Here is a 14764-nt window from a genome sequence, read left to right as displayed (position 1 = left end):
ACCTTAAATCAGCAGTTTAATTGGGATTAAAACACGCCAATTCTGACATATATTGCCTTGAAATTCTGCCTTTTATCGTTGTCGATTGGGACACAACTGTCTGACTTGATTTAGGTTTAGTTCAGCCGCCCTGTTGCACTTATCCAACATGACACTATAGGGCAGCGATCATCCACAGAAGTGCCTGTTTTCTCCACCACAGTAAACTAAATCCAGGGGAGGGACAAAATAAGGATGTTTGCGTGTAATCTTTTGCGCATTATTTTCCTGCTTGAAATCCAACCGGATGTCTAGCCAGTCTCAACTAGCGAAAATCCACCAATGGGAATGCGAGACAATCTCCAGGAACCGTATCCAACTACGTGTGGTCCAATCATATTCGCCCTTTGACTTTAGCTCCGCCCCAAAAGCAAACGGCGGCCATGACACTTTCTCCTCATCGGATCATTGTTTACATCAAACGGAGTGTTACAGAGGAAGTATCTTTTATAAGGTTGAATGAAATGGATTGTAATCTTATTGCTACATCTGTGAAGTTGTAAGAAGAATGGAAAAGCGAATTGAAAACATTATACAGTTCTATCTCTGCAGTCATCTACCTATGATGCCCGTTGTATTGGTTCGGTATCGGTAACTACCGGTACAATCAGCGGCCACTTGTCTGCATTTTCAATACTGTTTTTACAATCGTGTCTATTTTAATGTAACTATCTCTTATATTCGTGCTTTGTTGTATGTTGTAAGACGTCTGTGAAGTTGTGAAATCGTGTGAAGGTGATGCAGGCTACAGTTCAGTAACTTTAACATGCTACTGGACAGTAGTTTATTTTCGGTTCCAGTGTTTAACACAGTTTGATTCAACATGTATCAGTCATGGATTAGCTAATACATGCATTATGTTTTCTAGTTTAATGGTGTGATAATCGCGATATTTGCCTTGCATTTCAATCTACACATGAATATGGTTCTGTAATGTAAGGTTGGCTATTCTGTTCCCTTGACATTCTGCAAGCATGAATACTTTACACTAATGGAAGATATGTGTTCATCATACTAGTTGGCCATGTATTGAAGGATACACAACTTTCCATAGATGCAGTGTGGACTTTTTACAGATGAAACCCCTTCCATTATGACACTCCCTTCCTGTATCTGTCATAAAGGCCAATGCATTCTTTGTCCTTTAGTTACACAACTAAATCTAATAGCTGTCACTTACCTTTCATGCTGTAGGTCTGCTCTCATGGTGCTGAGAATGCTTAGTACTGTATCTGTCACTTACCTTTCATGCTGTAGGTATGCTCTCATGGTGCTGAGAATGCTTAGTACTGTATCTGTCATGTATGTATTCTCTGTATGTATTAGGTATGAACCCTTGGACATACTGGTGCCTCCTGTACTCCCTCCTGCCTCACGTCTGGCCCCTGTCCCTGATGATCTACCCCAGGCCCTCTTGTATTCACCCCAGGCTTCTGAACTTGCCCCAGTGTGGTGAAGACCAGAAGAGGGTGATGTCCTTCCTGCCTCTCTCTCGCTCTCCCTTAAACACAGCTGGTGATTCCAGAGATGTGGAGGTCATCTCTCAACAAGAAGCAGCAGCAGTGGATTGACCAGACACTGTTTACCAGGAGCCTCCTACAGAGCTCACAGTTCATCACTGTCCTTTCCCTGGTGGGGAGAAGACCAGAAGAGGGTGATGTCCTTCCTGTCTCCAAGGCCTGCCTCAGAATGTGCTGGGGTGAGTTTTTACATAATAAATGAGCAGCTTAGAAATGGTAATTTAATATTTTATTCTCTCATGATGTATCAATGTCTCAGGATGCCACTGGGTAAACATATCTAACTGATTAACTTCTCTGTGATGATATGTGGAACAAGGTGTGTCTGAGGTCAACAGAGGAACTGTCTGGTATAATTAGAGGTCAAGACTGGACAAGGAGGGTTGGATAAACTCCTCTCTATGAAGATGAGTCCTGTCTGGTATAATTAGTGGTCCAGACTGGACAAGGAGGGTTGGATAAACTCTCTATGAAGATGAGTCCTGTCTGGTATAATTAGTGGTCAAGACTGGACAAGGAGGGTTGGATAAACTCTCTATGAAGATGAGTCCTGTCTGGTATAATTAGTGGTCAAGACTGGACAAGGAGGGTTGGATAAACTCCTCTCTATGAAGATGAGTCCTGTCTGGTATAATTAGAGGTCAAGACTGGACAAGGAGGGTTGGATAAATTCTCTATGAAGATGAGTCCTGTCTGGTATAATTAGTGGTCAAGACTGGACAAGGAGGGTTGGATAAACTCCTCTCTATGAAGATGAGTCCTGTCTGGTATAATTAGAGGTCCAGACTGGACAAGGAGGGTTGGATAAACTCCTCTCTATGAAGATGAGTCCTGTCTGGTATAATTAGAGGTCAAGACTGGACAAGGAGGGTTGGATAAACTCCTCTATGTGGAACAGGTGTAACTATTTATCAGGTGTAACAATCAAACCTCCCTATTGGCTGTGTGTTCCACATTCTAAAGTAGAACCATCATTTTACTTGCTGAAATAATGTCCAGAAATGACCTCATTGGACAGAAAGTGGAACTCCTCCCACACGCATGTTGAACAAATATAATGTTTCCCTGAAACAAAGTATTTCTGTAGTTTCATAAAATAAGAAAGTAATTTGTAAGTCGCTCTGGATAAGAGCGTCTGCTAAATGACTTAAATGTAAATGTAAAATTCATAGTGTCCTTTGTCTGGGGTGATGTGAGTTTCCTTCAACAATCAGTCTTCCAGAGAGATGACACGGGAACCTTGGTGTAAAACTCCTTAGTAATAAAATGTCATTGCAGACAGAATACCTCAGTAGTCTGCAGTAAAGATCTGTGTGGTGAAACAGGAGACAACACTCTGTGGTGTGGACAACCGATGTCAAATGCATACGTCAATCATACCTTAACATTGTTGCATTGGATTAGATACAAGGTGTCTAAGATAAGAAAAGCATGTCTAGACTGTGGTTTCTCACTCTGCTATAAGCCATCAACCACACCTGTGTGGTCTCAGGCGCTTTGGTGCTTTCGGAACATTTTGGCCTTGAGGCTGCGTGACTATCAGCAGGTGCAAGCAGTTCTCAGCCTGAGAACTAAAGCAGTACTTCTCCATTACTTTTACATCGTTGCTCATTGCAAGCATACAAAGGTTATCACATATACAGTGGGGCAAAAAAAGAATTTAGTCAGCCACCAATTGTGCAAGTTCTCCCACTTAAAAAGATGAGAGAGGCCTGTAATTTTCATCATAGGTACACTTCAACTATGACAGATGAAATGAGAAAAAAAATCCAGAAAATCCAATTGTAGGATTTTTAATAAATTTATTTGCAAATTATGGTGGAAAATAAGTATTTGGTCACCTACAAAAAAGCAAGATTTCTGGCTCTCACAGACCTGTAACTTCTTCTTTAAGAGGCTCCTCTGTCCTCCACTCGTTACCTGTATTAATGGCACCTGTTTGAACTTGTTATCAGTATAAAAGACACCTGTCCACAACCTCAAACAGGCACACTCCAAACTCCACGATGGCCAAGACCAAAGAGCTGTCAATGGACACCAGAAACAAAATTGTAGACCTGCACCAGGCTGGGAAGACTGAATCTGCAATAGGTAAGGAGCTTGGTTTGAGGAAATCAACTGTGGGAGCAATTATTAGGAAATGGAAGACATACAAGACCACTGATAATCTCCCTCAATCTGGGGCTCCACGCAAGATCTCACCCCGTGGGGTCAAAATGATCACAATGATCACAAAAATCTCAGAACCACACGGGGGGACCTAGTGAATGACCTGCAGAGAGCTGGGACCAAAGTAACAAAGCCTACCATCAGTAACACACTACGCCGCCAGGGACTAAAATCCTGCAGTGCCAGACGTACTGTGAAGCATGGAGGTGGAAACATCATGCTTTGGGGCTGTTTTTCTGCAAAGGGACCAGGACGACTGATCCGTGTAAAGGAAATAATGAATATATATATACAGTAATCATGGCATTGGTGTAGCCCCTCCCCCGACCCCCAGGGTAACACCCAACAATAGTATTTCATACAAGCCCAACATTTAAGGCAACATTTGATGTGAACAATTAGCAAATAAACTTCCACACCTTTAGAGGAAGTAGAACTGTGTGACCTGCTTCAGCTGTTTAACATTTGTATGTAGGTGAAGAAGTTAAAAATGTTTTACTTAAGCGAAGCAGTCATTTTAAATATTATACATGTAGGTAGGGTAGACTGGGGAACAAAGTAACACCGGGTCAGTTGTAACAGATAAATAACTCCAATTAGAAACCAGGTAGAAAGCTCTTATTCAATGTGATAATGGTTGGATAGTTTCTCTAATAGGGCTGGGCGGTATACTGTATTTGACTATATACCGGTGTTGATAAACGGACCGCTTTGGGTTTTTACTTTACCTTCTATAACGATATTTGAATGTTTGGTTTGTTAAATGTGATTCGCTGTGTGTAACGTCCATTTTTCTAGTTTACTTGAGTCGTCCCTCTGCTCTCTCTCTCTCTCTCTCTCTCTCTCTCTCTCTCTCTCTCTCTCTCTCTCTCTCTCTCTCTCTCTGCTCTCTCTCTCTCTCTCTCTCTCTCTCTCTCTCTCTCTCTCTCTCTCTCTCTGCTCTCTCTCTCTCTCTCTGCTCTCTCTCTCTGTCTCTCTGTCTCTTTGTCTCTCTGTCTCTCTCTCTCTGCTCTCTCTCTCTGTCTCTCTGTCTCTGTCTCTGTCTCTCTGTCTCTCTGTCTCTCTGTCTCTCTCTCTCTGTCTCTCTGTCTCTCTCTCTGCTCTCTCTCTCTCTCTCTCAGCTCTCTTTCTCTCTGCTCTCTCTCTGCTCTCTCTCTCTCTCTCTCTGCTCTCTCTCTCTCTCTCTGTCTCTCTCTCTCTCTCTCTCTCTCTCTCTACGCCGCTTTCCACACAGACCTAGTCCCGTCCCCTGTCACTCAAGGAGAACATTTGTTGTTGCTTGACCACGACCCTCTTTCATTCAGTCTGCATGGTCAATGCAGCACATGCAACAATGTTGATGACAACGATGTTTCCACTTTGATCTTAATATAAAGCCACGTGTTCTATAATTACAATATTAGTTTGTGTTTCTTACATCAGCAAGCAGCTCGTTTGTATTTTCGTAGCAAGTTAAACTAAATCGTGTTTGCCACTAATGGCTAACACGCTAGTTAGCTGGCTAAATCAGCATGTTGTTTGTTCAACAGTATCTTCTAAATCAAAGAGGAAGAGGCGAAGCATGAATATGTTGGTAATATGAATAAAGATGTAAATGTAGCCAAAGATTATAGGGTCCCCTAGGAAACACTGAACATCACTTTGGTTCCTAACCTGTCACAATAACTCGTCCATGGGCATTTTCATTCATTGTCATGTCAACCACTGTATTCAAAGTGCCCAATATTATTTATATTCTAACTATATAGAATTATAATATACATTCTATTTCCATGATTCCAAAAGTTTGTCAAAAATGTGAAAAATATAATGATATGATATTGTGAACATATCGCCCAGCTCTAGTCGCTACATGCCCAACAACAACAGCTAACAGCTAAGTAACTCCAATTAGAAAGCTCTTATCCAATGGGATAATGGTTGGTTCGTTTCTCTACATGACCAAGTGGTTTTGTTTACATCCATTGATGACTTTTAGTTTTATTGAAGAGTAAAAAAGGTTTTGAGGCCCTAAAGTAAATATAAATCCCGCCACTTTTGGTTGAATTGTAAATGACTGGTACATCCTAGGAACATATTTACTGTGTAATGGTAGCTCAGATATGTTATTTACATAAAAATATGATTAATCGGAGATAAATAATATTTTCATAATAAACTAAAGTCTAAAAGTGTTAGTTTGTTCCCCAGTCTCCTCTACTCTCACTGAGAAAAGGCCTCAACTGAAGAATCTACAGCTGCTGAGTCTGAGGTGTTAACCAGTCCAGTGCTGCTCTGACCACAGTGTTGTTAGGAAACACATTTTCTAACTCTACATACACAGCCTTGTGTCCGCTGTTACTGTGACCTACTTCAGTTAGTGGAAATAAACTCAGCAGTGGTCAGACCACAGAATACACCAACATAAATACACTGCTCGGGCGGCAGGGTCGCCTAGTGGTTAGAGCGTTGGACTAGTAACCGAAAGGTTGCAAGTTCAAATCCCCGAGCTGACAAGGTACAAATCTGTTGTTCTGCACCTGAACAGGCAGTTAACCCACTGTTCCGAGGCCGTCATTGAAAATAAGAATTTGTTCTGAACTGACTTGCCTATTTAAATAAAGGTCAAAAAAACATTTCATTCAGTAGGACACATCTTCCTCCGTTTCATTCAGTAGGACACATCTTCCTCCGTTTCATTCAGTAGGACACATCTTCCTCCATTTCATTCAGTAGGACACATCTTCCTCCGTTTCATTCAGTAGGACACATCTTCCTCCATTTCATTCAGTAGGACACATCTTCCTCCATTTCATTCAGTAGGACACATCTTCCTCTGTTTCATTCAGTAGGACACATCTACCTCTGTTTCATTCAGTAGGACACATCTTCCTCCGTTTCATTCAGTAGGACACATCTTCCTCCGTTTCATTCAGTAGGACACATCTTCCTCCGTTTCATTCAGTAGGACACATCTTCCTCCGTTTCATTCAGTAGGACACATCTTCCTCTGTTTCATTCAGTAGGACACATCTTCCTCTGTTTCATTCAGTTGGACACATCTTCCTCTGTTTCATTCAGTAGGACACATCTTCCTCCGTTTCATTCAGTTGGACACATCTTCCTCCATTTCATTCAGTAGGGCTGCAGGGCTCTCCAGAGGGTGGTGAGGTCTGCACAACGCATCACCGGGGGCAAACTACCTGCCCTCCAGGACACCTACAGCACCCGATATCACAGGAAGGCCATAAAGATCATCAAGGACAACAACCACCCCAGCCTGTTCACCCCGCTTCCACCCAGAAGGTGAGGTCAGTACATGTGCATCAAAGCTGGGACTGAGTGATTGGGAAAACAGCTTCTGTTTTTCAAGGCCATCAGACTGTTAAACAGCCATCACTAACATTGAGAGGCAGCTGCCTACATAAAGACTTGAAATCATTGGCCACTTTAATAATGCCACTTTAAGAATGTTTACATATCTTGCATTATTCATCTAATATGTATATACTGTATTCTGTCACACCCTGATCTGTTTTACCTGTCCTTGTGATAGTCTCCACCCCCTCCAGGTGTCGCCCATCTTTCCCATTATCCCCTGTGTATTTATACCTGTGTTCTCTGTTTGTCTGTTGCCAGGTCAACCAGATATTTTTTGTTGTACTTCTCAGTCTGTCTTTTTCCCGCCCTCCTGGTTTTGACCCTTTCCTGTCCTGACTCTGAGCCCGCCTGCCTGACCACTCTGCCTTCCCTGACCCTGAGCCCGCCTGCCGTCAGGTACCGTTGCCCCACCTCTGGTTTACTGACCCCTGCCTGCCTTGTCCTGTCTATTGCCTTCATACCTGATAGTATAGTATACTATCTATACTATGCTATCCATACTATACTATACTATACTATACTATACTATACTATCTATTGCATCTTAGCTGCTGTGACACTGCTCCTCCATATATATATATATACTTCTTTGAGTTATATATATATACACTGCATTCTACACTATCTATTCTATACTATATATTGCATCTTAGCTGCTGTGACACTGCTCCTCCATACAGTGCCTTGCGAAAGTATTCGGCCCCCTTGAACTTTGCGACCTTTTGCCACATTTCAGGCTTCAAACATAAAGATATAAAACTGTATTTTTTTTGTGACGAATCAACAACAAGTGGGACACAATCATGAAGTGGAACGACATTTATTGGATATTTCAAACTTTTTTAACAAATCAAAAACTGAAAAATTGGGCGTGCAAATTGCCATCATACAAACTGAGGTAGCAGACTTTGTGAAAATTAATATTTGTGTCATTCTCAAATCTTTTGGCCACGACTGTATGTGAGGCCTTTGAGACATCATACTAAATATGTTGACTTGCTGGTCAAGGGAAATGCAAGTTTACTTCTTTGAGTTGTTGTGTCAGAGGCGCTAAGCCTTGTGGGATATTAATGAATGTGAACTCGGCAACCGTAATTCCAGAACAGTCCCACTGTGGTAATAGTGTGATGTGTATCTTCTGACAGACTCTATGCTGAGTAAAGTCATGTTTTTATCCTAAAACGTTTTTCTACCAGAACCAAAGTGTGGATGCAGTCACTATTTAGAGCAGTCTAATCTCATTAACCCAGAACTATAATCTTGTGTGATTAAGTTCTGGGTCCATACGAGTCAGAAACTACAGTAGGTGAGTCACATGTTATTTGTTACAGCAGTTTCCATTGAAATGAACAGAGGAGTTTTTGCAAATCAACCCTTTCTGTCTTGACATCTGAAGGAGGAGTCTCTGAAAACCTATTTAAATCAGTCTGTCCTGACTCAGCTCAACAGTCTCCAGTCTACCAACTGGTCTCTGTAACTTCATCTTTGTCTCTGTGGTGTACAGTCTTCAGGTGATGATGGGGGTATTGAATCATCTCTCTACTCTCCTCCTCCTCTCTCTCCTTCCTCCTGCTCTCTCTCATGTAGTGGAGAACTTCAGTGTTGTTCCACAGTGCAAGAAGTTTTTCCTGGATGGGACAACTCCAAATCTCCCAGGTATTTTGGTTGGTGGGACTGTCCAGAACCAGAACCGCTACAAGCCGATTTGCCAGTTGTTCAACAACATCTACAGGTTTGCAACTCTGTACGACACGACCAACAGGATCCCTGTGTTCTCAGCCTACACCTTCTCTGGTCCTCCTACAGACCCCAGACCACATCAACCCTGGATGATCGAGCCCCAGGTAGGACCAATGTTTTTTCATATAACATGACATGATTTGTTTACTGCTATACAGTTGAAGTCAGACGTTTACATACACTTAGGTTGGAGTCATTAAAAACTCATTTTTCAACCACTCCACACATTTCTTGTTAACAAACTGTCATTTTGGCAAGTTGTTTAGGACATCTACGTTGTGTATGACACAAGTATTTTTCCAACAATTGTTCACAGACAGATTATTTCACTTTTATAATTCATTGTATCACCCAGTGGGTCAGAAGTTTACATACACTAAGTTGGCTGTGCCTTTAAACATCTTGGAAAATTCCAGAAAATGATGTCACGGCTTTAGAAGCTTCTGAAATGGCTAATTGACATCATTTGAGTCAATTGGAGGTGGACCTGTGGATGTATTTCAAGGCCGACCTTCAGCCTCTTCACATGACATCATGGGAAAATCTAAAGAAATCAGCCAAGACCTCAGAAACAAAATTGTAGACCTCCAAGTCTGGTTCATCCTTGGGAGCAATTTCCAAATGCCTGAACAATCCCAGAACAACAGCAAAGAACCTTGTGAAGATGCTGGAGGAAACAGGTACAATAGTATCTATATCCACAGTAAAACGAGTCCTATCTCGACATAACCTGAAAGGCCGCTCAGCAAGGAAGAAGCCACTGCTCCAAAACCACCATAAAAAAGCCAGACCACGGTTTGCAACTTTACATGGGGACAAAGATCATACTTTTTGGAGAAATGTCCTCTGGTCTGATGGGGGTGCTTTGCTGCAGGGGAGGGACTGGTGCACTTCATAAAATAGATGGCATCATGAGGGAGGAAAATTATGTGAATATATTGAAGCAACATCTCAAGACATCTGTCAGGAAGTTAGAGCTTGGTCGCAAATGGATCAAAATGGCTTAAGGGGAGAACAAAGTCAAGGTATTTGAGTGACCATCACAAAGCCCAGACCTCAGTCCTATAGACAATTTGTGGGCAGAACTGATAAAGCGTGGGCGAGCAAGGAGGCCTACAAACCTGGTTCAGTTACACCAGCTCTGTCAGGAGGAATGGGCCGAAATGCACCCAACTTATTGTGGAAACAACAAGGGGACAACAAGGAAAAACTGAGTTTAAATGTTTTTGGCTAAGGTGTATGTAAACTTCCGACTTCAACTGTATATCACAGACAGTTATGTTACAGAATATAAAACTACCACTATGGAGGGTGTAGAGACTTGATTGATTGTCTTGATTTTGACCCCCCCCCCCACCCCGGAAAAGAGGGTTTATTGTACAGAAGGTTTGTGAATAGATGTATGATTGTCTCCTGCAGCTCAACGATGTAAACAACAGCCATGAAATGAAGATTATGGGAGAACACTCTCAACACCAGGCTGGGAACTACGACTATATTAACTCAATACAAAATAAAGGGGTGAACAGAGGTCATCTCTTCCCAAATTCACATGCTCATGACCTTGATACTCAGAGGTCCACCTTTACCCTGACCAACATCGTTCCCCAGGTGGTGTCCTTCAACAATGGCAGCTGGAGAGAAATGGAGGAACATGTCAGAAAAAAGCTGATGATGGCCTGTTTTAGTAACAACAGGAAGATAAAGGCCTATGTGGTGACTGGAGCAGTGCCCAGTAAGAGCAACACACTGAACAACACACTGAACGCACTTAACAACACACTGAAGAACGCACTGAACGACAGAGTGAACATCCCAGATCTCATGTGGACAGCCTACTGCTGTTTGGACAAGAAGAAAAAGTGGATGGCGGAAGCACACTGGGGGAAGAACAAGAAGGTCAAGAGGAAAACATTGAACCCAGAAACCTTGGGAGCACTCGAAAAGAAGTTGAGCGAATTTCACCAAGGTGGTCGTGTCCAGGTGTTCCCAAAGGATTGTCCAAGAGGTCCTAAACCTACCACTCCCTCTAACCAACCCAGTTGGAAGAATTCTCTTAAAATAATTTCTTCCAAAGTCAGGAATCTTTACAATTCCATGATGAATAGAATTGGATGATCAAGGTACAGATGCTCAGACTATATCAACAAATTATCAACTAAACTCTGTTGAAATGATGTTGATATGCAACCACTTGTTATGGTTAGAGTAATGATTATAAGGGTTATAGTGGTAATCAGGGTTATAGTGGTAATAAGGGTTATAGTGGTAATAAGGGTTATAGTGGTAATAAGGGTTATAGTGGTTATAAGGGTTATAAGGATTATAGGGGTTATAAGGGTTATAGGGGTTATAGTGGTAATAAGGGTTATAGTGGTAATAAGGGTTATAGTGGTTATAAGGGTTATAGTGGTTATAAGGGTTATAAGGATTATAGGGGTTATAAGGATTATAGGGGTTATAGTGGTTATAAGGGTTATAAGGATTGTAGGGGTTATAGTGGTTATAGGGGTCATAGTGGTAATAAGGGTTATAGTGGTTATAGGGGTTATAAGGGTTATAGTGGTAATAAGGGTTATAGTGGTAATAAGGGTTATAGTGGTAATAAGGGTTATAGTGGTAATAAGGGTTATAGTGGTTATAGGGGTTATAAGGGTTATAGTGGTAATAAGGGTTATAGTGGTAATAAGGGTTATAGTGGTAATAAGGGTTATAGTGGTAATAAGGGTTATAGTGGTAATAAGGGTTATAGTGGTTATAGGGGTTATAAGGGTTATAGTGGTAATAAGGGTTATAGTGGTAATAAGGGTTATAGTGGTTATAGGGGTTATAAGGGTTATAGTGGTAATAAGGGTTATAGTGGTAATAAGGGTTATAGTGGTTATAGGGGTTATAAGGGTTATAGTGGTAATAAGGGTTATAGTGGTAATAAGGGTTATAGTGGTAATAAGGGTTATAGTGGTTATAGGGGTTATAGTGGTTATAGGGGTAATAAGGGTTATAGTGGTAATAAGGGTTATAGTGGTAATAAGGGTTATAGTGGTTATAGGGTTATAAGGGTTATAAGGGTTATAGTGGTAATAAGGGTTATAGTGGTAATAAGGGTTATTGGTGGTTATAAGGGTTATAAGGGTTATAGTGGTAATACTTGTTATAGTGGTTATAAGGGTTATTGGTGGTAATAAGGGTTATAGTGGTAATAAGGGTTATAGTGGTAATAAGGGTTATAAGGGTTATAAGGGTTATAGTGGTAATAAGGGTTATTGGTGGTTATAAGGGTTATAAGGGTTATAGTGGTAATAATTGTTATAGTGGTTATAAGGGTTATTGGTGGTAATAAGGGTTATAGTGGTAATAAGGGTTATAGGGGTTATAGTGGTGATAAGGGTTATAAGGGTTATTGGTGGTAATAAGGGTTATAGTGGTAATAAGGGTTATAGTGGTTATAGGGGTTATAAGGGTTATAGTGGTTATAGTGGTAATAAGGGTTATAGGGGTTATAGTGGTAATAAGGGTTATAGTGGTAATAAGGGTTATAGCGGTTATAGTGGTAATAAGGGTTATAGTGGTAATAAGGGTTATAGCGGTTATAGTGGTAATAAGTGTTATAGTGGTAATAAGGGTTATAGGGGTTATAGGGGTTATAAGGGTTATAGTGGTAATAAGGGTTATAGTGGTAATAAGGGTTATAGTGGTAATAAGGGTTATAGTGGTAATAAGGGTTATAGTGGTAATAAGGGTTATAGTGGTAATAAGGGTTATAGTGGTAATAAGGGTTATAGTGGTAATAAGGGTTATAAGGGTTATAGTGGTTATAGTGGTAATAAGGGTTATAGTGGTTATAGTGGTTATAAGGGTTATAGGGGTTATAGTGGTTATAGGGGTTATAAGGGTTATAGTGGTAATAAGGGTTATAGTGGTAATAAGGGTTATAGTGGTAATAAGGGTTATAGTGGTAATAAGGGTTATAGTGGTTATAGTGGTTATAAGGGTTATAGTGGTTATAGTGGTTATAAGGGTTATAGTGGTAATAAGGGTTATAGTGGTTATAGTGGTTATAAGGGTTATAGTGGTTATAGTGGTTATAAGGGTTATAGTGGTAATAAGGGTTATAGCGGTTATAAGGGTTATAGTGGTTATAGTGGTTATAAGGGTTATAGTGGTTATAGTGGTTATAAGGGTTATAGTGGTAATAAGGGTTATAGCGGTAATGAGGGTTATAATGGTAATGGGGGTTATAATGGTACCCAACTCTCTGATAAGTGTATCTACCCAATTCTTCTATGTCTATATATCTATAGTGTCTTCTCTTCCCTCTCTGCCCATCTCTTCTATGTCTATATATCTACAGTCTCTTCTCTTCCCTCTCTACCCATCTCTTCTATGTCTATATATATCTATAGTATATACGCTCCTCTCCCCTCTATACTCTTCTCTGTTTATATCAAATATAAAAAGTATGTAAGGGGACAGAATTCTATTTTAATAAATAAAATACAGTTTAAATATTTGATGTGCTGCCATTACTCTTGTTAATGTTTATAATGAGGTTAACAGCAGGGTTGAGGTCAATTCCATTTCAATTCCAGTCAGTTCTAGAAGCACACTGGAAATCCATTTCTCTGCCATGCTTTTCAATGAGGAACATTTGGAATTGTAATGGAATTAACCCCAACACTGGCCTACAGCTTGTCAGGTTGTGACTTCCGTATGACTGTTACCATGGAGATACTATTATATGTTCTGAATGTAATTCTATCACTGTTACCATGGAGATACTATTATATGTTCTGAATGTAATTCTATCACTGTTACCATGGAGATACTATTATATGTTCTGAATGTAATTCTATCACTGTTACCATAGAGATACTATTATATGTTCTGGGTGTAATTCTATCACTGTTACCATGGAGATACTATTATATGTTCTGAATGTAATTCTATCACTGTTACCATAGAGATACTATTATATGTTCTGAGTGTAATTCTATCACTGTATGTCTCCATCTTCTTCCCATCTAAAGGAATAAACATCTATAATGAATGAAGCCTGTGAGAGTCTGGTGTTTTGTTCTCATGCTGTTTAAATGTAACCAAGTGACTCCAAAATGTTCCAATTCAACATTAAACAACGTTATTTGAGCTAAAAATATAAATGATTGAAAGCACTATTTTAGTTGTCAGTTATTCATTAAAACGTTGCCATAACTACGTGTTCAACCAGTCCAGCATACCAGCTTGCTACCATGTCTCTAAACATACCTGGAGCTGGTCCAGAAGCTACCATGTCTCTAAACATACCTGGAGCTGGTCCAGAAGCTACCATGTCTCTAAACATACCTGGAGCTGGTCCAGAAGCTACCATGTTTCTAAACATACCTGGAGCTGGTCAAGAATCTACCATGTCTCTAAACATACCTGGAGCTGGTCAAGATGCTACCATGTCTCTAAACATACCTGGAGCTGGTCTAGAAGCTACCATCTCTAAACATACATCACCCATAGGGCGGGGCACTATTGGCCCAGCATCGTCCAGGTTAGGCCGTCATTGGAAATAAGAATTTGTTCTTTACTGGCTTGCCAAGTTAAATAAAGGTTAAATGATTTAATAAAGGATTTCCAAGCAGTGTTCTCAAATCATCTCACCAGCAGGGGTCAGCCTTGTTCCAGTTTTCAAACCTCCAATCCATGACCTCTGTGGACAGGACAGGTTTCAATTGATTTATTGATATATATATATACATATATATATGTATAAAATATTTTGTTTTGGATGAATTTACCTCTGCCCAGATGCCTTTTATGGATTATTTGGCTTGAAGACCATTGAGATGCGTTTTAACCCTTTGAAGACTATTCAGAAAAACTACAAAAAACTACAAGGCTACTTCCTGGAAAATGACGTGTCACTTTAGTAGTGTATAGAAAAAAAG

The 14764-nt window shown here is 40.4% G+C and overlaps 1 protein-coding gene across 7 annotated transcripts; it reads left to right on the top strand.

The window, feature by feature from the left end:
* Positions 1-343: 343 nt before the first annotated feature.
* LOC135510146 (uncharacterized) lies at positions 344-13341 on the top strand. 7 transcript variants are annotated; one of them, XR_010451064.1, is made up of 5 exons: positions 344-1738; positions 3547-3650; positions 6850-7013; positions 7347-8932; positions 10248-13341. XR_010451064.1 is itself a non-coding variant. In XM_064930928.1 (3 exons), exons 1-3 carry the CDS (start codon positions 1567-1569, stop codon positions 10944-10946), a joined length of 1128 nt encoding a protein of 375 aa, XP_064787000.1. In that variant the 5' UTR covers positions 393-1566; the 3' UTR covers positions 10947-13341. The 7 variants fall into 7 exon arrangements, 1 of the variants encoding a protein (XP_064787000.1); XR_010451063.1 differs by having other exon boundaries at positions 6847-7013; XR_010451066.1 differs by lacking the exon at positions 3547-3650 and having other exon boundaries at positions 6847-7013; positions 7379-8932.
* The last annotated feature ends 1423 nt before the right edge of the window (positions 13342-14764 follow it).

Source organism: Oncorhynchus masou, chromosome 23 (genome assembly GCF_036934945.1).
Source record: "Oncorhynchus masou masou isolate Uvic2021 chromosome 23, UVic_Omas_1.1, whole genome shotgun sequence".
In the NCBI taxonomy this organism is placed as follows: Eukaryota; Metazoa; Chordata; class Actinopteri; order Salmoniformes; family Salmonidae; genus Oncorhynchus; species Oncorhynchus masou.
This window is presented reverse-complemented; position numbering and strand designations above follow the sequence as displayed.